Source organism: Parasteatoda tepidariorum, chromosome 6 (assembly GCF_043381705.1).
Source record: "Parasteatoda tepidariorum isolate YZ-2023 chromosome 6, CAS_Ptep_4.0, whole genome shotgun sequence".
Classification (NCBI taxonomy): domain Eukaryota; kingdom Metazoa; phylum Arthropoda; class Arachnida; order Araneae; family Theridiidae; genus Parasteatoda; species Parasteatoda tepidariorum.
Genome location: NC_092209.1, coordinates 79,023,507 through 79,043,993, shown reverse-complemented (window position 1 = coordinate 79,043,993; position 20,487 = coordinate 79,023,507). Strand labels below are relative to the sequence as shown.

The window sequence follows — 20,487 nt, the reverse complement described above, 5'->3', positions numbered from 1 at the left end:
CCCCCCCTCCCATAAAAAAAGCCTTTAATAATTTTTGTTATCAGGGGTCTGTTCAGACATTTTGTGAAAGGTCCGTTTTTGTATAATTGTGAAAAAATTACTTGTAATTTGTGAATATAAAATAAACGTTAAGTCACATTCTTTCAACCAGGGTCCTGCTTTTGCGAATTTGTGCAAATAGAGTCCTGTTACTGCAAAAAACTTTTTCAAGGAGTTTTTAAATTGTAAAGACATACAAGATTATGCTCAACACTGCGAAATTATAAATAAAAAAATTAAATTTTAAAAAATAAACAGCAATTGTTGCTACTAAATTAGAGATGCAACATACAAATATTTGGTATTTAGCCTATACTGCTCAGCACAGAATATTAATTTCGGACAAATAAAGGAAGTAGCGTCTGCCGAAGACAAAATTCAGTTCGCTTACATTTGTTTTCTCCCCCCTCCCCGTTCCTAGGATTGGTTTATCAAAACAATAATGAAGATAAAAAATTTGTGAAGGTTCCGATTAAAAGATAAATTATTTGTGAAGGGTCCGTTTTTAAGTTAAAATACTTTGTGAAGGCTCCGTTTTTATGAAAAGATATTTTGTGAAGGGTCCGTTAACGGACCCAAATTTCTTCCAAACAGACTCCCGGTCATGATCAGATTTTCCTGTATAAGATGCCAATTTTAAAGGTCATAAGATTAGTCCTCAAATATACAAATTCTTAAGTAATGAAATTATACACAAAACCATACTTTCTCAGAAAAAAAAAGATATATATATATATATATATCTTTCAACGGATTTAGATTTTTGACTATTGAAACAAGAGAGCCGCAATTTGGAAAATATAGATTCGGGAAAGCAATCAGAAGTTTGAGTCCCTACTCTATAGTTTATTTTTTCACTGATTATGCTATACCTCAGAAACACTTAAAACTGGATTAAATTCATGTTATAATTTTAATTGTTATAATTAACTATGTTATAATTTTAATAAAAATAATAAATAATTTTAATATGTAAATAAATAAATATAGAAACAAAAACATTAATTCAAGACTGTTCTTCAATTTATTGAAACTCATTTCAAAGGCATTATAAAAGTAAGAAAGATGTTATTATGACACATTTACATGAAGTTTTAAAGAAATAAATTACAAAAGCATTATTTACAGATCACGCATATAACTTTAAAATAATTAATCATCATTATATTAAAAGTAATGAAATTTATAAGGCACATTTTACAAATAGTCACAAGGACACTCCTTGTCAAGGACTACTGAATTAGTTTTCAGTAGAAAATTAAAGATAGTTGTCAAGATAATTAAATAGTATGAATGCATAATTATGTATAAAATGAATGAAATGAAATTGTCTCAAATATTATATTGTGAAAATTAGTACATTTAACAAGGTAGGTAAAAAATATATACAACAGATAGATACATTTTATTTACAAACAACTAAATAAACAAATTTATAGAAAAATACGATTAATTTACAAAAATTTCATGCTCTGTAAAATTGTATAAGTAAATTATAAGTAATGGCTAACAGCAATTAATTTAATACACTTTAGGTTTATACAACACTCTTGCTAATGAGCAAGAAGAAATTACAACTGGAAGACATACAGTCTTAAAAATAATGAACAAATTTTAAGTTTTTCAAATAAATCAATAATTAGACATAAAAATAGAAGCCTTGGATGCATTATAAGTAGTCATACCTTTTGTATCCTATAAAACTACAATATACAAAATTATTAATATTGAAAGAAATCATTGAATGAACACAGAGCACTATGAGCAATATATATATATCTATATATACATATATATAAAGAATAACAAAATAGGGATATTTAATACTGAAAACAAATCATTTGCCAAATATACACAATGATGAACTTAAATAATGGTATTACATTAAAAATTAAGTTCTATGATTTGAGATCATGTACCTTAAAATAAGAACCAAAATTTACAAAAATTATGATTTTAACAATTAGCAATACAATAACAAATTAGTACAACCTAAAATACATAAAATAAATATACAAAAAGAAAACTTTAATTGCAAATTAAAGCCAATTTGCACCTCAAAAAAATTTATATTTTTAAAATTACAGAAAATAGTTTGGATATAATAAAGAATTAATATTCGAATTATAATTAGAATTTATAGAATAAATAAAAGCTTTTTCTTTCTTCGTGAATTTATAAATATTATTTATATATTTCAAAGTAAAAAGTTCACACTAACATAGAAATTTAGTGAGCGAATAGCACCATCGAGATATTCCCTTAGTAGTCCAAAAAATTAATATGGTTGGCAAAATCAATATGGTAGACAAAATTAATATGGTACAAAAAATATCGAATTTTACAAATGCATAATTTATGTTATGGTACTCATTAAAAGTAATTAATTGCCATCAATAGTACCCTAAAACTAATTAGCTTTAATTTCCATGATTGAAGATTAGAGTTTATTAAATTTAAAAATATTTAAATATCAGTAAAAAGATTCAATCTACAATTTAAAATGCTAAGACCAAATAACTAAATAAATGAAGAAACCGAGAAAGAAAAAAGCAACAAAATATTATATTAAAACTTATCTAAAAATTCTAATAAGTAAATCCTAAAAGAGCAAAACATTATGCCTTATTGATGAGCAAATACGCAGTTAGTACATGAATGCAAAGCACAGCACAACATGTAAATTTTAAAATTTAGCACTTTTAAAACTAGGCACTGTCAGTTTTTCACTTTTAAGTTAATGAAAACTCTTAAAACTGAAACCTAAGCTATGTGTAAAATAAAATTAGTACAGCAATTGTTTTTTTAAATGCAGGGATTTCAATGCAAAAAAAAAATTTTTTTTTCATTACTATTTTGCAATTTCCAAACATATTTCAGACATTTACCCAACAAGGAAATACTCAAAAAATGTGGTAACAAAATAAATGCATCAAATATATAACATTATACTGGCAGATATAAAGCTGTTACAAATCAGAATAAAGTCTTTACTTGTTAATTACATTACTTTGCAAACAAGTGCCTAATAATAAATTTCAAATATTGCTGGATATTATAATTTTTTATTAGGGTCTAATATATTATATACAAAATTATTTTAAGAAGCGAAATGTATTTTTTGTGAAAAAATAGTTTAACTTCAATTTTATTATTGAAAATTTTTCTCTTAAATTGAGAAGAAAAAAAAACAACAGTATAATTTTTTTATAACTAAAATCAAAAGTGATTGTTAAAAATGAAGCATTTATTAAACATACACAATTTCAAAGATAGGATTTTTAACAATTGTATAAATTGTTGTACCAGTTTAATGAAATTTTTGATATATGTAACATTACATAGTATATTAATAGTAGGAACATAGAAATTTTCATTATCAAGACTTACAAAAATTATGAAGCTGGCAAACAACTTGGAAATATAAACTTAAATTTGCAAAGAGAAATGTACCCAAAAATATTATTTTAAATCAAAATCAATTATATGATTTAAATACTAGAGAAGAAGTCACAAAATTCTTGTAGCATAACATTAAAAAGGATTAAGTCCACATTTCAAAGTTACAAGCTGCAAACAAATATCAGCATCTTCAATGCTACAATGTCCTGATTTACCATTGCGCATAGTAATCCCCAAATATTCCTGAGCTAGATACTCCAATGAGTATCTGTAAGGAAATCCTTTAAAGTGTGGATACAAAATAGATGTATCAATTATGTTTTCATGGCAGATGTGAAGGCCTTTCAAATCAGAATGCAATCCGTGGCCAATGAGGATAGTATCACCGCTTAAAAACCCACACACAAGGTCATACTGAACTTCTGACAATGTTTTAACATTCCCATATATCAAATCTTCTGGTCTTATGCCACTGAATTGGGTATTATAATCCAGAACTTCGTAGTTTGGTGCAACAAAGGTGTCGTAAACAAGTCCTTTCTTCAACGATACTAAACTCACTCGAGCAACTTCCATGCCTCCTGGAGTATATACAAATTCGCAATCCAGAGCTAAGATGTTGAAATTATCTGTACTCCATTGTTTTGTAATATACCAATAACCAAAAAGTGAAATAAACGAGCTAGTGTGAAAGGCACTAGATACACAACCAGGAGACTTGAATGGCTTACCACAACATTTATACAGCCAGGAGTTCTTATCAAGTTTAAGAGGATGGTAACGACAATTCCGTGCATAAAACCAATTTTCATTAAGAAGGGAAACTGTCTTCTGACAACGACACTTCTGCTTCTCAATATTTGCCTCTTCGAAATAGTTGTTTCCTTTGACGCACAACCTGTTATCTTCCCCTTCTGATAAAGGAAAGCCAACCTCAAGCAGTGTTTCGCGTGGGTGAACATATTTGACCAATTCATAATAATAAATATCGGGTCTTCTAGTCATCATCTTAACTGGTGGGGTTGACTTCAATTTAAAATGCTGAATGATCGACAGTTGGGCATAAACTTTCAGATCTCATTAATCTGAAATAGGAATATTTCATAAATATTATTAAAATGCAATTAGACATGATATGCAGTACAGAATAAATATAAAAAACTAGAAATTGAGGAGAAAATTTTTTTATGATCAAATTTTTTTATGATCAACGATTATGATCAAATTTGTGCTAAAAATACAAACTGAAAAACAGCATACTATCCCTTTGCAATCAAATGTTGGCTGAGGGGGACCACTGTTAATTTATTTTATGGTGGTTTAAATCAAATTCTAGTGGTTTTGGAATAACAGAACAATAAAAGCAAAGAGAAAAATAAAAAAATTATCCATCAAAATAATTATATATAAGATCTTTAGGTACAATGAGCTTTACTCATAATCATCTCAACTCAATAATCAACTTAACTAAGCTTTTAAATTATTACACCTAAAAGTTTAAAAGTAAAATTTATTCTATTGTGAATTTTACTCTTTTTAAAAAAAGTTGACAATGATCACATATTATTTTACAGACAGAATTCATAACTTTCCTGTGTTTCTAAAGAATTGTATCACCTGTTTTAGTCCTTGGCTTTCAAAAAATGTTATTTAATTACATTATCTTTCAGTAAAAATCAAGTAAGTTATCCATTTTTTAGATGCAAGGTTTACAATTTCTTGATGCACATCATTTTTTAATAGTTTTTACTGTTAAGTCAAGAAACTAGATCTTAAGTGACATTGCATTTTCATATTATTTTAAGTAAATTAAAACAAAAGGGTATTTTTTTGTTACCTTAAAGCTTTTAATTTTTAAAAAAAAAAACTTTAAGATATTTTACAAATATTAAAATTGTTGATTAAAATGTGAAAAGGTATATCAATAAGTTAATCTTCAGCATTAAAGTATATCATTAAAAATGAATTTGAAGTTGATTCAATCGTTTTCGTTTTGTCTAGCTAGTTTGGTAAAAATTTGAAGGGTTTTCCCAAATTTTACACAAATCCACTCTAAACTTTGAAATCAGCCATGCAAAATTTTTCACTATCACACGTTTTGACTTGGCATTTATGTAGGTTTTCAATTAAAAAAGAGCTTTAAAATTAAATAATATAGCAATGGTTCCTTAGTTATATTATTTTTTATATGAATGGATATAAATTGCATAATAAAATCCATGTGGTACGCAATTTTAGGAACATATTTTTAACATTTTTAAGTGCAGAATTCAAACATTTAGTTTCGTTGTAATTGAAGACTTAAAACTGTTTATTAAAAATTGGTAATGTATTAGAATAATTAAAAAAAATTGTGCACAGATTAAAATTATTTATAAACTGTAAGGAGAATTCTGTTAAAAAATTATCCCTTTATGCCATTACATGAAGATAAAGGAAGTTTTTACAGGTAAAGACACAGATTTTACTTCTGACATCAAAAGCTAAATCCTACTCAGATGCAATAAGTGCATAATTTTTATGTTCAGAATTTAATATGTTAGCTACTTTTAGAAACATAGATTTTGATGATTTAATATATTTTTGGACCACTGAGAATAATACATCTCATGCATAGTGACCAAAATCAGTTTAGGATAACCTTAACCCTGATAAAAAACTAGATTAAATGTAGGATAAAAAAAATAATAAATTAATTTAATTTGTATCTGCCAAAAGTTTTCACAACACTAAACATATACTTCTTAGGAAATATTAAAAGATAGAAATGGAAAGGATTATAAAAACAATATTATAATAAAATTGTTACATTACCTGACAAATTTTTCAAGACAAGGAACAATTCTGAACCTGTCCAAACTTGTCTGTTCCACACTTTCCTAATCAATTGCTTTGAACTCTTGTAATAGTCTGGTCACAAACTACTCATGAACTGAAATAAGAGAAAGAAATATATATAAAACACTGTTTAAAGTAACAGTGCATGAAACACTTGAACAACATACATGTGTATTTACATAGAAAACATGTGTATATTTTTTCATAATCTTGAAATGAAAAATATAATGAGAGATTGTTACACTTTGTAAAATAGAATTTATATTCTTGAAGTGTTATCAAGAATGTCATTTCAAGAGTTAAACGTTTACAAAGATAATAAGTAAAGACAAAATAAAAAAATTAATTTCTATGCTTTTACATAAAACATATTCCCTTGTAATCAAAAAATAAGAAATTTAAAATTGCACCATGAATTTTGAAACCATAATAAGATATTAAAATATTTACTTTTTTTTCCTTCGACGTGGCACTTGTGTATAAGACCTAAATAAAATCCTAGGAGTACAGAGTGATTCTAAAAAGGTAAAATAAAGTGAAATTTTATCCATAGAATTATTAATATTATTAATAGAATACAATAAATAGACGTTACAAAAATTATAACACATTATCAGCCTTATTCTTTACCTAATTATTAATAACTAAGCCTTTGAATCTTGTAATTCCCATACACGTGATAATGTACTGTTATTTTTCATGGAATCATACTTAGAAAAAATTATTTATTCCATTTAATTACTTTCTTTTTGTCAACCTGAGTAGAATGTTTTTTTTAAAAATCATTCATGAGAGAAACCTTTCTTTACATTAATATTTAAAATAAAAATTATTTGAAAATTGTATATAACTCTAATAACCACAGAATGGGATTTTAAATTATTAGAGTAAAAATTATTTCTTACATGCAGATACTTTAACAATTTCCTTCAATTATGTACATCGATTACCTTTAGATAAAATGTATCTTATTTAGAAAATATAAAAAGTTTTATAAAATCTACAGAAATGTTTACATCTAAAAACATGAAGAAATGACTCCGAATAATACAAAATGACGTAATATATTAAATACTTACGATAATAAGCAAATTTATATGATACATCCGTTAAAAATTTAGTAAAACACATCTAAAATCTTCCAAGAAACAAAATCTAAAACAGCCGCTGAAAGATGATTGTAAGCGATGTTGTCGAGAACAAACACGTGTTTGTAGAAATAATTCTGTTTACAATTTCAAAGTACCTATGTTTTGCGCTTTGATCTTACTTTCTTTGACGAATGACTCATCTTGAGGTCGAATAAAACTGTTTAAAGAGCCATTCACACTGGATACTATTTTTACGCATGCAGAAAAATTTTAATACGAGTCTGTACCTGCTGATAAGTGAGTTTTTCGCAGGGTAATATTTCCGTTTCTCATTCGCATGCGATTTTCCAGAGAGACTATCCAATGAGAACAGTCTTTGACTTGCATTGAAGAACTTGCAGGAAACTTTCGGCAATAAGCTGGAAGGTGGATGGTGAATATCACCATCGATCCTAAAAAAACAAACAAACCATACCGGAAGTCTTGGGCTCCTCCATGACGTCACAGCATAACGTGACTATTTCTTTTTTTGATGCTCTGTTTACATCCGTAGATAAATAGCTCTTTACTTTGAATGCGTTCTATTTTCTGTTGTGTTTTTTTTTTTGTTGTGAAAATGAGCTCTTCATATTTTCAAATGTTGAATGAAGATGCGAAGAAAAATTACGTAAATAAATTAAACTATAATGGTATTCAATTGCCGGATCCATTAGATGCTGACATACGAAGCCTGGTTTTCTCCAGCAAAAATTGGCCAAATATAAGTGTTTTTGACATTTATTCGTATTTCGTAGTAAAGCACAAAGTGTATTCTCAAATTGCTTTTAAAAGTTTTGAAACTCTTCCAAGTTACAATTACGTTACGTCCGGAAAAGTTCATAACGTGAAATGCTTTCGAAACGAAATCGGTGTTTGTGTTCTAACAGCAGATGTTGAAGCGGGTCAGAAAACAAATAAAATCCACATGCCGTGGATAATCTCTACACATGCTGGAGAAATAATTTCTGGCCATTGCACTTGTATGGCTGGGTAAGTATAATTTGTTTATGAAAACATTTTCTGTTAAGTTTGTAACATTGCTAATCTTACAAATAGTTTTTAGAGTGTAGGTTTTAAATTGCAACCTACATTCATAATAATATTTGTTTAGTAATTGAAATTTAAAACTCTATTTCCATTATGTGCACTATTGGGTTTTTAAACCTTTTAACGTTGCTATATTTTTTTATATTATGAATATTCAGATTGATTTTGCTATTTTTTAGTATTGACTGTTATAGAAATGCTAAGTAAATGTATACTGAATATTTTCCAGAAGATAATTTAGGGAGATTTCCATATTCTTATTTGTGGCAGAATAATCTCAGGGCAACATCGCAGGCAGAATAATCTTTAATTCAGGAACTAATGCTCAAGATTTCCTGAAACTTTATAGATATTTCAATTTAGATTGTTCTGGTAGTAATTATAATTTATTGTGTAACTGCCACCTGGTGTATATGTGTGCTGATGTTTGTTTTTTAATAATATTAAGGGGGTAAAATTGAACTTCAACTCCTGTGATTTACTCTAATGCAATCTGTCAGATTATATTTGTGCTACTGGTTTGCAGCATATCAAAATATTCCTTTATTTGCATAACTTAAATTAGTTCTCTAAATCGACAATTTCAATTTTATTTAATATTAATTGTTTAAAAAATGGCCAGCGAAGATAATAACATTTTACGAATGCTTTTTTTTTTTCAGATTGGGAGAAGCTTGCTCACACGTGGGAGCAACTCTCTTTTTCATTGAAAAGAGTTTAAAAACAGATCAGGAAAAGCCTTCATGCACGTCTGAGCCTTGCAAGTGGAAGAAAACTTCTAAAAATGTAAGACAGTAACTAACTTTTGTTTTTAGACGGAAATATGGTTCAGAATTTTCTATTTTTGGTTCCATCTGTGTACTGTAGACACTTATGTTTGCTCCACTTACATTTTATAGAAATGGTTGTGGGGTCCTTAACAAAAATACTTAATCGAAATTTTTTTGCCAATATATAATATACATAAAACATTTTTATGTCAACTGCATTAATGCTGGGTTACCTATTACACAATAGATTCTAAGTACCTTCTGGGCAATAGGTTATTATATTCTTTACTTTTTCTCTTTCTCACTATTAATCACTTATTTGCATACACAAACTTATCAGATATAATATTGATCACTTATTTGCATACACAAACTTATCACTTATAATATTGATCACTTATTTCCATATACAAATTTATCAGTTTTAATATTGAAAGTTTTTTACATACACAAACTTAAAGTAAATCATTCAAAATTTTCAGCATTATTAGAAGTGTAATACTTAAATTTTCAAACTAGATTATCAATAACAACTGTCTCTATTTCAGGTTGAGCCAATGCCAGTGGCTAACATTGATTTTAAGAAGTCAAAAGACAAGAAAACCCCCCAAAAATCATCAGAGGTTGTGCCTGTAGCAAGCGATGTTGCTTTCAAAAGATTTCTGGAAGACTTGAAGGTAAAATAAGATTCATACATTGTGATTCATATTCACACAATTATAATTAATAAATAAAATCTTGCATCAAACTTTTTATTAAAAGGTTGTGAACATTCTGTGGATAAATCATTCCTCTTTTTCCTTGCTTAAATTTCAGGTATATTTAAATTATATAAAGTGCTTGGATTTTTATTCACAGTTTTCTGTTTTTTTTTATACCCATTTTAGATTTGGTACTCATACTCATAGAAAGTTTTTAATTTTATCTGTCTGTTTAGAGAATTAATAATGCATGAGGACTTAACATTTATATAGATTATAATTTATAAGAGTGAAAATCAGAAATTTATATATTTATGTGTTTACCTTAATCTTCGGCTCTGAAAAATAAGAAAATGTATAAGTTAATACCTTTATGTACATCATTGTGAGAAAAAAATTAAAGTCTCAATTTTTTTCTTACAGACAGCTTCACCAGCTGCTGCCATTTTTCAAGTATTGTCCGATGATGAAGAAACTGAATCGGAAGAGGAAACTAGTAACATTTCTGTCATCGAAAGCCCCTGTTCTTTCTCTGACAGAGTTAGAAAAAGAATGTCAGAATGCCCTTCAATGAAAACAGACCCTAGAAAATGTTTCTATGATATGTGTCGTATTAGTGACAATGAGATGAAATTTATAGAAGATGAAACAAAATTACAGGGTGAAGTGTGGAAAGCTGAGAGGATTGGTAGACTTACTGTTTCCAAATTCGGAAGAATTTTGAGGAGCAAGAGAAGTGACTTTCTGCTCATGGACATCATGGGCTATCACCATGAGAGTGATAATGTTGAGTCACTGACTTGGGGTAGAAAGATGGAGCAGGTTGCGGGAAACAAATTTTTTGAAATGGTCAGCCCCAACCATGTGAATCTTATTATTAGACCAGCTGGTTTAATTATTGACCAAGAGGATAGCTTTTTAGCAGCTACACCTGATGGCTATGTTAGTTGCGACTGCCATCCAGACAGTTTATTAGAGATAAAGTGTCCATACACATTACGTAATGCAGCATTAAATAGTGTCAATATTAAAAAAATTTTCTTAAATGACACTGGCAGATTAAAAGAAGATCATGTTTATTTTGATCAAGTCCAAGGCCAGATGGGTATTTCCGGATTAAATACGTGCTACTTTGTCACATTCACAACCGTGTCGTTGAAGTATGAGGAAATCACTTTCGATGAACTGAAGTGGTATGAAATGAAGGATAAGCTTAATAAGTTTTTCTTTGAAAATATAATTCCCGAAATACTTTACGGTTATAAACTTAAAGAAATTGAGGGAGCAAAAAATGATTGCATTTGTAAGGGGTTTAAAAATGGAGTAACTATTAAATGCATTACGTGTTCTAAATTTTTTCATAAAGGATGTGTAAAATTACATCATAAAGTTTATTCATGGACCTGTGATCAGTGCAAGGTCAAGATTTAATTTTTACAATTTTCTCTGCAAGATTTATCAGAAACTACTTGATTTGATGACAATATTTATCAGAAACTGGCATGATTATGTAAAGTTTTTTAATTGTATGCTTATTAAGCTTATCCTTCATTTTGTACGACTTCAGTTCATCGAAAGTGATTTTCTCATACTTCAATGACACACTCTTGAATGTGACAAAGTACAGTAGAGTGCCGATTATCGGAAACCCCCCAATTATCCAAACTATGTCCGAATTAGATTTTCTTTTTAAGTTAAAAATGATAAACGAAATTTAATAAGATATTTAAGAATTGAAAAAAAAAACTTCCTGACACGCCAGAGCTATTTTAGATAGTACTGCCAGTCCTAAGCCTTGAAAAAGTGTGAGGGGAAGGAAGTGCATAAATAATAATTTAAACAACTATCCAATTATCGAACCAAGTTCGGTCCCGAGCAGTTCGGATAATCGGTGCTCTACTGTAGCTTGTATTTAATCCATTTTTGAGTGCTTATTTTTTGTTGAAATATCTGGCTAAGCAACTTGCTAAACTAAAAAAAAGTTTTGTACAGTTCTAAGAAAAATTTAATTATATGTGCTATTTTAAAAATTTATTGTATTGTACGTGAATTTAAAGAGGAAGAAAAAAGTTATCTTTAGCTGATGACTGATTTTATTTAATTTTAAATATTTTTACTGTTATACTTTTTTAATTTTGGTATTTTTTTTAATATACAGGATTTTCTCATATATATGGTAATGGTGTAGCACAATTTTCCATTGTTATCGGTGCATTTTTATCTGCTGGAAAATCACATGGTAGGATCCAGTTTCTTCACATTGATTTGTATATTATTTTTTGTTATCATCAGTCTAAAATTAATGAAAGGCATTGTTTTTATATAAATATTTTTGTATCCTTAATTTAAAGATATTTTACTTGTATTGCTGATATTGTATTTTTCGTTGTTTTCTCACATTAAGAGAATTTACTTAAATTGGTGTCCAATGTTATTAAATATATTACAAGTATTACTTTTTGTGCAAATTTCTTTAACATGCTATTATAAATTTAAAAAAATTATTGCTTACTTAAATTTCTATGTCCACTAATAGATCTTAATTGTAGGAAAATATTTGTATGTGGAAAGTAGGGTCACAAGCATAAGCTAACAGATACTTTTAAGTTTATATGATTTAAGTAAATAATTTCAACTTATGAGAAAAGTTACTTTTATGCCAAGAAACAGTTATTCTGAAGAAATCACCAGAGTTGGCAAGCGGTAAGAAACAAGAGAATTAGCCCCCTAGTCTTTTATATATAATTTACACTGTTTCATCAATCTTAAATTCCTTCGTATATTATTGGNTCCAAGGCCAGATGGGTATTTCTGGATTAAATATGTGCTACTTTGTCACATTCACAACCGTGTCGTTGAAGTATGAGGAAATCACTTTCGATGAACTGAAGTGGTATGAAATGAAGGATAAGCTTAATAAGTTTTTCTTTGAAAATATAATTCCCGAAATACTTTACGGTCATAAACTTAAAGAAATTGAGGGAGCAAAAAATGATTGCATATGTAAAGGGTTTAAAAATGGTGTAACTATTAAATGCATTACGTGTTCTAAATATTTTCATAAAGGATGTGTAAAATTACATCGTAAAGTTTATTCATGGACCTGTGATCAATGCAAGGTCTAGATTTAATTTTTACAATTTTCTCTGCAATATTTATCAGAAACTACTTATTTTATCATGATTATGTAAAGTTTTTTAATTGTATGCTTATTAAGCTTATCCTTCATTTTGTACGACTTCAGTTCATCGAAAGTGATTTCCTCATACTTCAATTACACACTCTTGAATGTGACAAAGTACAGTAGAGTGCCGATTATCGGAAACCCCCCAATTATCCAAACTATGTCCGAATTAGATTTTCTTTTTAAGTTAAATATGATAAACGAAATTTAAAAAGATATTTAAGAATTGAAAAAAAAAACTTCCTGACACGCCAGAGCTGTTTTAGATAGTACTACTTTAGATAGTACTCAGATAGTGTGAAGGGAAGGAAGTGCATAAATAATAATTTAAACAACTATCCAATTATCAAACCAAGTTCGGTCCCGAGCAGTTCGGATAATCGGTGCTCTACTGTAGCTTGTATTTAGTCCATTTTTTAGTGCTTATTTTTTGTTGAAATATTGGCTAAGCAACTTGCTAAACTAAAAAAAAGTTTTGTACAGTTCTAAGAAAAATTAAATTATATGTGCTATTTAAAAAATTTATTGTATTGTACGTGAATTTCAAGAGGAAGAAAAAAGTTATCTTTAGCTGATGACTGATTTTATTTAATTTGAAATATTTTTACTGTTATACTTTTTTAATTTTGATATTTCTTTTTAATATACAGGATTATCTCATACATATGGTAATGGTGTAGCACAATTTTCCATTGTTATCGGTGCATTTTTATCAGCTGGAAAATCACATAGTAGGATCCAGTTTCTTCACATTGATTTGTATATTATTTTTTGTTATCATCCGTCTAAAATTAATAAAAGGCATTGTTTTTATATAAATATTTTTGTATCCTTAATTTAAAGATATTTTACTTGTATTACATAAAATTGTATTTTTCGTTGTTTTCTAACATTAAGAGAATTTACTTAAATTGCTGTCCAATCTTATTAAATATATTACAAGTATTACTTTTTGTGCAAATTTCTTTAACATGCTATTATAAATAAAAAAAAATTATTACTCACTTAAATTTTTATGTCCACTAATAGATCTTAATACTAGGAAAATATTTGGATGTGGAAAGTAGGGTCACAAGCATAAGCTAACAGATACTTTTAAGTTTATATGATTTAAGTAAATAATTTCAACTTATGAGAAAAGTTTCTTTTATGCCAAGAAACAATTATTCTGAAGAAATCATCAGAGTTGGCAAGCGGTAAGAAACAAGAGAATTAGCCCCCTAGTCTTTTATATATAATTTACACTGTTTCATCAATCTTAAAGGTAGCTTTGATGTGTAAGTGTTAAGAAGGAATTATTAAAAATTAGCAGAATTTTCCACTAAAGAAATATATGCTATCTATGTAAAAAAATTGTCTAGACTTAACCAATATTTGTTCATTTTCCAACCAAATTGCTTGTTTTATGTTTTTCGTGCAGAAATATTTGTACTTTTCAATTGCTCAAATAAAATAGTCCATCTTTTATTTTCTAAATATTAATACTGAATTACATTTATTTATTTATTAATTGCTTGAATGTGATGTAAAATTTTTTCCCGAGCTGGTTGTACCAAGAATGCAAAGAAAATTTATGGTGCTGCTATTTGTCTTACTTTTTATGTAATTTAATTACAACACCTATCTTCTGCAGAAAATGACACCATTTACAGTATAAGGAAACATAACTTTACAAAGAGGAATAACTTTTTTTAAAAAAGAATTTCTTTCCAACCAAGTAACTAAATTACAATTTGTTATTAATAAGAAATAAACAAATAAATTCAGATTTAAAGATCTTTTATTAAGGGATTCCCAATATTGATCAGGGAACAAACAACGGGTAATATTTTGTCAACAGTTGACAATTCCCCTTTTTCATTTTTCTTAACCATGGAGATTGGCAGGGTGCCTTCTAATATCCGAAAAGTTTTAATTTTTCTAATTGCTCTTTCTACGTGCACACGCACTTTAGAAAGTTTCCTCGACGTTACTACTTCAGGCTGACTTAGCTGGGCTTTACCTTTTGTAAAGGCAGGTACCTGCAGTTTAGCACCCCTTGCTCTAATTATCTCATCGATTCTAAAGCCCCTATCTGCCAGAACCAGGTCATCCAGCCGTAGAATATCGAGGAAACCACTGTGCACAGTAATGTGTTTGTCGGACACCCTGCCACCCCATGCTTTCGAAACAAAGCAAATATTTCCAGATGGAAGAATTGCAACAAGAAATTTCATTGTATTGTGGTTTTTGTAGTTTGAATACGTCTGAGCTCGTGCATTTAAATTTTTCGGCTTTTCAATGAAAATTTCTGTGCAGTCTATGATACAGCTCACATTGCCCAAAGAAACATCTTTAAAGCAATTTGGAATGCTTTTGCAAATAGTTCTCATGGAAGGATAAATGATTAATCTTTGTAAATTGATCATCATTACATCCAACCACGAGTGAAAAATCTTGCTAACTGATGAAACTGAGATGTTAAATCTTGTTGCTAAATCAAGATTAAGCAAACCTAATCTCAATTTCATCAGCACAAGAAGAAATTCTTCGCAAGGCTGCAAACTTTTATGTTGTGGCTTCCATGCAGACAATAAATATGTCAGCAAGCAATTGAATACCACAACATTTTCCAGCCCCGTATAAAATTTGAACAATTTATTTGATTTGGTCGTGATTGTATCATAGACTGGCACATGAGTCAAACTTTTCCTCATCACTGAATTTTCAGCCTCGAGCTCAGCAATTCTTTTCTTTAATGTGGCATTTTCTTGTTGCAATTCTTCAATAATATCGTTGTCCGTCTGAGCAAATGCTTCTGATTGAAAAATGTCATCAGTCTGTGTTCCTATTTCAGCAACAGGTTCATCACAAAATGAATTATTAGCATCCATATCTAAAATAATAAAGGATGTTATTAGTGTACATGTTTTTTAAAAATTATAAAATTTATTACATTATTATAAAACATTACCTGCATAGTTTGCATCTTAGAACAAAATATTTATTATTGCTATGCTTTTAAGACTACAGTGCATTAAGGATTTAAATGTAAATATTGGAGAAGTTTTGCTAATAAAAACATTTATAATTTAAAGGGAAACAAATCTCAACACTATTAATGAAAAGTTTCATTAGTATTAATAGTTAATCAGGTACTTTTCCATTATACCGGCACAAATCTCGCCAAGCAGACTTTATGGTGACAGCAGACTTTATTGGCTGCAACACACAGCATACACATAAAAAACAGTTAATAAATGGTTAAAGAAAATTTTTACTTCGGAGGCATAAACATTTCAATATCGCTTAAAATTTTTTCAAAGGGGGCATCCGTTTGCCTTCTCCACCTAAATTATGCAAGATAATGTTCCAGATGGTGTGTCATTCCTCTGTGTTTCTTAATTCGCTCTGGCACACAATTTCTCTATTTTTCGCGTGTGTGTTTCAGTTTCTGAATCTATAAGGATTGTATTTATGGTTCACTTTGAAATATTCGAAATCTATGTATGATACATTAATGATATTAAAGTTACCATGCATTTTGCATACTTAATGAAAGTCCCTTGACTTGTAAAATATTAGTTTAATGCATTTGAATAAAAAAATTAAATAAGTTATAATTTTATTGTTGTTTAGTTAAAAGCATTTAAATACCTGGTTAGTATTTAACATTTTTTATAATTAATGCATTGCTTATAAAATTATAATTGGTGTAGAAAGAAGGGGTGGGAGGCAAAACAAGTAAGAAAGTAGAGCTTTCAACTGTTAATTTTATCACTTTTGGATGAAATATTATAGTTTTGTGTTTAATTAATCTGAATATAGATTTTGTGCTTTAAATCACAAAGTCACTACATTCACTATTTTATTTGACATTGTAAAGCCTTTTCTTAAATGTTTCATAAACATGTAATCATACTTTTTGCAACACACATTTTTCAAAATTATGGTGAAAGAAACATATCTTTTACACACACTTAGTGTATCATAAACATGATAAAAATCTAATCATATATGGCAACAACCTGTAACATTACCTGAAGAAGTCTGTTGTACATCAAATATTTTACGCTTTTTATTTCTTTCAAATCTTTCAACCTTTTTCTGTCCATCCATTTTTGAAAACTCAAACACAGAAGGAATGTAATCTGGATGATCAGGGTTAAGTGATGGCTTTCCTAAAAAAAAAAAAAGGGGGAGTAGCTTTATAAGCGTGTGTGTAAAAAATCTGGAAATTATCTTATAGCTAAGCAAAAATTAAGCTCGGCTAAAACATAAGTAATAATGTTGTAATTTTAACTTATCCAATAAGTTGCATTTTAATTCTACTTTCACGTTGAACATAACAGTTATTGTTGCAATTTTTATTTTACTACCACTGAAAGAGCTTCTTAAAAAAGTGTAGACAGTTAAAAACTAAGTATGATTCTTCAATCTTCATATCAACAATCATATTTCAAAAGCAATAAAACCAAGTTTATATATTTCTGATTCAACAGTTTTTTACTTAATTATTCTAGTCAATCAATAATATAATAAACAATTTGAAAAATACAAAAAGAAAAAATTAATTTGGAACGAAGATTAGTAGTAGCTAAATAAATAATTTGCAGTCTGAACCAAATAACAAATTTTTTGGAAATCAGTAAATTTCATCACATACAAGTTTTTAAAATTGTATATAAAACACCAAAATTTTTTTAAATTTTAAGCACTTTGAAACTAATTTGAAATTTTTTTAATAAAAAAAAGGAGTCGACAGTTTTTTATTTATTTGGTGTTTGGGCAAATCTAGTAGAATACCTAACAGAAATACAATATTGTGAAAATCATGGCTGTTTCATTAAAATAATTCCAATTTCTTTTCAATCAAGAGAACAAATTTGGTAAATTGTGAAAATCTTTGAGAGGTCACAGAGACCCACCATCACTTTATCATTGTTTACTTTCTTTATCCATTTAACTCTCCATATATCTGACATATTTTGAAAAGAAATTAAATTGCTTCGAAACAGAAATAAATATAAAACAAGCATTAAAAACAAATGTTTTTTTTTTCCTTTAAAAATACTACAAAAAGAAGAGAAACATTCTTGTCATTACCTGTCATTACATTAATCTTAAAAACAATATCATTTAGGCAATGTTATTAGGGCTTAATAACATTTATATTACATACTCAACAGTAATAAGAATATCAATCGCTTATATATTTTTGAATCTATACATACCTTCTATAAAGTGCTTACTGCATAATAAACTGTAGTCGGATGGTTTCCAGTCCTTTCTTTTAATGGCATTTGTCCATTCAGTTCGACGGTGAGGGTCTTTAGGAAATTTAAACATTTGGATCGCTGACAACAAATTTGTTCCTCTCCTCATCGTGCATCCCAAAGCCGAACAAGTGCCTCCATTTTTCGACACTTTTTTAGCCATCAAAAATTTTTTTTCTTTAAATATTACGTGTTTTAGAATTCAAACCAAAGCAAAACTTATAATGTAAACAACATAGACCGTTTTATAACCGGAAGTTCCGGTGGCCTCAGTAAACACTGCCCCCTACCGTTGAAAATATGAAACACGGTTGAGAATATTATTATTACAAACACTAGTGCTGTCACATTACAATTTTCACTGAAAATATGACTTTTTCTATTTATTGGTGATCGAAATAGGCTATAGGTAGCGCATAGCAAAATTCCTTAACTATGACAACACTAGGCATGATTTCACCATTATCGTATGGATAGTCTAGAGAATGTTGTACTTCGTTAGTTTCTGTCTTGATTTTTAAACTGCTTGAAATTCTAAAACTTGGAAACTATACGGATAAACTGCATTTAACTTAGTGCTTAATGCAAGCATCGTGTAAATTTTAAAGTATATATGTAATAATCTAAATGCCAAAAATATCATAGAAGGGGGGGGACATCATTATACATCCCTATACATCTAAGTAGGGGACGGGAGGGGAGGGCAGAGTAGAGTACGACGTATTCGAGAGTTGCGATCGCGATTATATAAATCTGGAACAATTGATGTCGTGATAAATAAAGTTGTTAGAAAAAATTAAAATAATCATACCATAAAAAAGGCTTAACTAACCATTTTTAAGAAGTTACATAAAAGTAGTAATTCTTTATTTATATCAATATAGAGCTGTACTAAGGCTATTGGCCACGGTCTGGGAAATATCACTGAGGAAGATACGCAGACATGCCATCACAGTTTTGATCCTTTGCAGAGGAGATGACTCTCTCACTTTGGTACCCCGAATACCTGCTTACGGATTCAAGCATTTTGAGGAAGAATAGTTCAGCGAGGACCAATACTGCACACCCTCGGTCTCTTCATAGGCTGATCAAAGTTGTCCCCCATTCATTCACTGATCACACTCGATGATGTTTTGATTCGGTGATCAACTGAAAACACTGTGGGACCAGCAAATTATATATAAAAAGGCTATGAAAATATGTTTGGTAAACAATATACAATCTGTTCTGAAGGAATTAGTAAGAGTTTTTTAATTAGTAAAGTAAGAGTTTTTTAATTAAAACGTATAAATTGTGAAATAAAATTAGCAGCGTTTAAACAAGCTAAATTAAGTTCACATCATAGGATAAAAAATATACACACAGCCTGCTTGACTAAAATGGTAGAAAGAAACACATTAATTAATCCTTCCAATTAAAAAAAATCATAATTATTAGATAAGTAAAATAAAAAAATAAATAAAATAAATCAAAACACATTTTTTTGAATTAAGTAACATTATTTAAGATGTGTTCAGGTTAGCCATGGAGTGATGTATATTGTGCCCACGCTACTCATCTTTCTAGACATCATAGCTAAAGTTGCAACTGATGAAATAAACAAGGTTTAGACCCTGGAATAACCGAAAAACAGGTGTAAGACGTTTCTGCGCTTTTAAAATTAAATTTTTTTTTTCATTGACAACAAATCAATCGATAACAAAAGTCTAGTGAGAACTTTTCAAAACACTAAATCTTTCGATGTTACTGCTCAATGAACATGAAACATCTTGAGTTCACTATAAAAAAATGATAAGACCATCTATTCTAAACTTTTTTTTTTGGTCTAATCTTAAATCTATGGTCGAAAGAATTGTTTAATATGGATTACTTACCATTAATGAGAATTTGAAGTGCATATTGTGACGTCATTTAAAAATCGGAGTTCCCTGTATAATCATAACCTTTCAAATTTTTTTAAATGGCCTCAATCTCTAAAAAAAACGTGAAAGACTATCCTCAGTACGATGGTATACACAAAAAAGAAAGCTCTTCCTGACTGTGGCAAAATTGAAGGCTGTCATCATTGAAACTCTGGCATAATATTATGGATAATGTACTATATTGACCGTTAAATGGTAT

General features: G+C 28.8%; 3 protein-coding genes across 4 annotated transcripts; 1 reads left to right on the top strand and 2 right to left on the bottom strand.

Moving 5' to 3' along the window:
- Positions 1-1,044: 1,044 nt before the first annotated feature.
- LOC107456869 (exonuclease GOR) lies at positions 1,045-7,546 on the bottom strand. 2 transcript variants are annotated; one of them, XM_016074839.4, is made up of 4 exons: positions 7,359-7,546; positions 6,730-6,796; positions 6,256-6,373; positions 1,045-4,526 (listed from the first exon to the last, which is right to left on the bottom strand). In XM_016074839.4, the coding sequence occupies exon 4, from the start codon at positions 4,447-4,449 to the stop codon at positions 3,574-3,576; it is 876 nt and encodes a 291-aa protein (XP_015930325.1). In that variant the 5' UTR covers positions 4,450-4,526; positions 6,256-6,373; positions 6,730-6,796; positions 7,359-7,546; the 3' UTR covers positions 1,045-3,573. The 2 variants fall into 2 exon arrangements, with proteins under 2 accessions (XP_015930325.1, XP_071038869.1); XM_071182768.1 differs by lacking the exon at positions 6,730-6,796 and having other exon boundaries at positions 7,359-7,536.
- A 253-nt stretch (positions 7,547-7,799) lies between these two features.
- Positions 7,800-12,382, top strand: LOC107456872 (uncharacterized). Its single transcript, XM_016074841.4, has 4 exons — positions 7,800-8,399; positions 9,119-9,242; positions 9,775-9,903; positions 10,351-12,382. The coding sequence occupies exons 1-4, from the start codon at positions 7,945-7,947 to the stop codon at positions 11,356-11,358; spliced, it is 1,716 nt and encodes a 571-aa protein (XP_015930327.2). The 5' UTR covers positions 7,800-7,944; the 3' UTR covers positions 11,359-12,382.
- Positions 12,383-14,873: 2,491 nt separating this feature from the next.
- Positions 14,874-18,635, bottom strand: LOC107456852 (uncharacterized). Its single transcript, XM_016074817.3, has 3 exons — positions 18,325-18,635; positions 17,131-17,271; positions 14,874-15,986 (listed from the first exon to the last, which is right to left on the bottom strand). Exons 1-3 carry the CDS (start codon positions 18,527-18,529, stop codon positions 14,881-14,883), a joined length of 1,452 nt encoding a protein of 483 aa, XP_015930303.2. The 5' UTR covers positions 18,530-18,635; the 3' UTR covers positions 14,874-14,880.
- Positions 18,636-20,487: the final 1,852 nt, after the last annotated feature.

Bases quoted from the DNA above. Each gene is read 5' to 3' on its own strand.
- LOC107456869 (XM_016074839.4), bottom strand. From the start codon at position 4,449: ATGATGACTAGAAGACCCGATATTTATTATTATGAATTGGTCAAATAT.
- LOC107456872 (XM_016074841.4), top strand. From the start codon at position 7,945: ATGCGTTCTATTTTCTGTTGTGTTTTTTTTTTTGTTGTGAAAATGAGC. The intron at 8,400-9,118 runs GTAAGTATAATT...TTTTTTTTTCAG, and splicing joins CATTGCACTTGTATGGCTGG to ATTGGGAGAAGCTTGCTCAC. The intron at 9,243-9,774 runs GTAAGACAGTAA...TCTCTATTTCAG, and splicing joins GGAAGAAAACTTCTAAAAAT to GTTGAGCCAATGCCAGTGGC.
- LOC107456852 (XM_016074817.3), bottom strand. From the start codon at position 18,529: ATGGCTAAAAAAGTGTCGAAAAATGGAGGCACTTGTTCGGCTTTGGGA. The intron at 17,272-18,324 runs GTATGTATAGAT...TTTTTTTTTTAG, and splicing joins CAGTAAGCACTTTATAGAAG to GAAAGCCATCACTTAACCCT. The intron at 15,987-17,130 runs GTAATGTTACAG...TTATTATTTTAG, and splicing joins TGTACAACAGACTTCTTCAG to ATATGGATGCTAATAATTCA.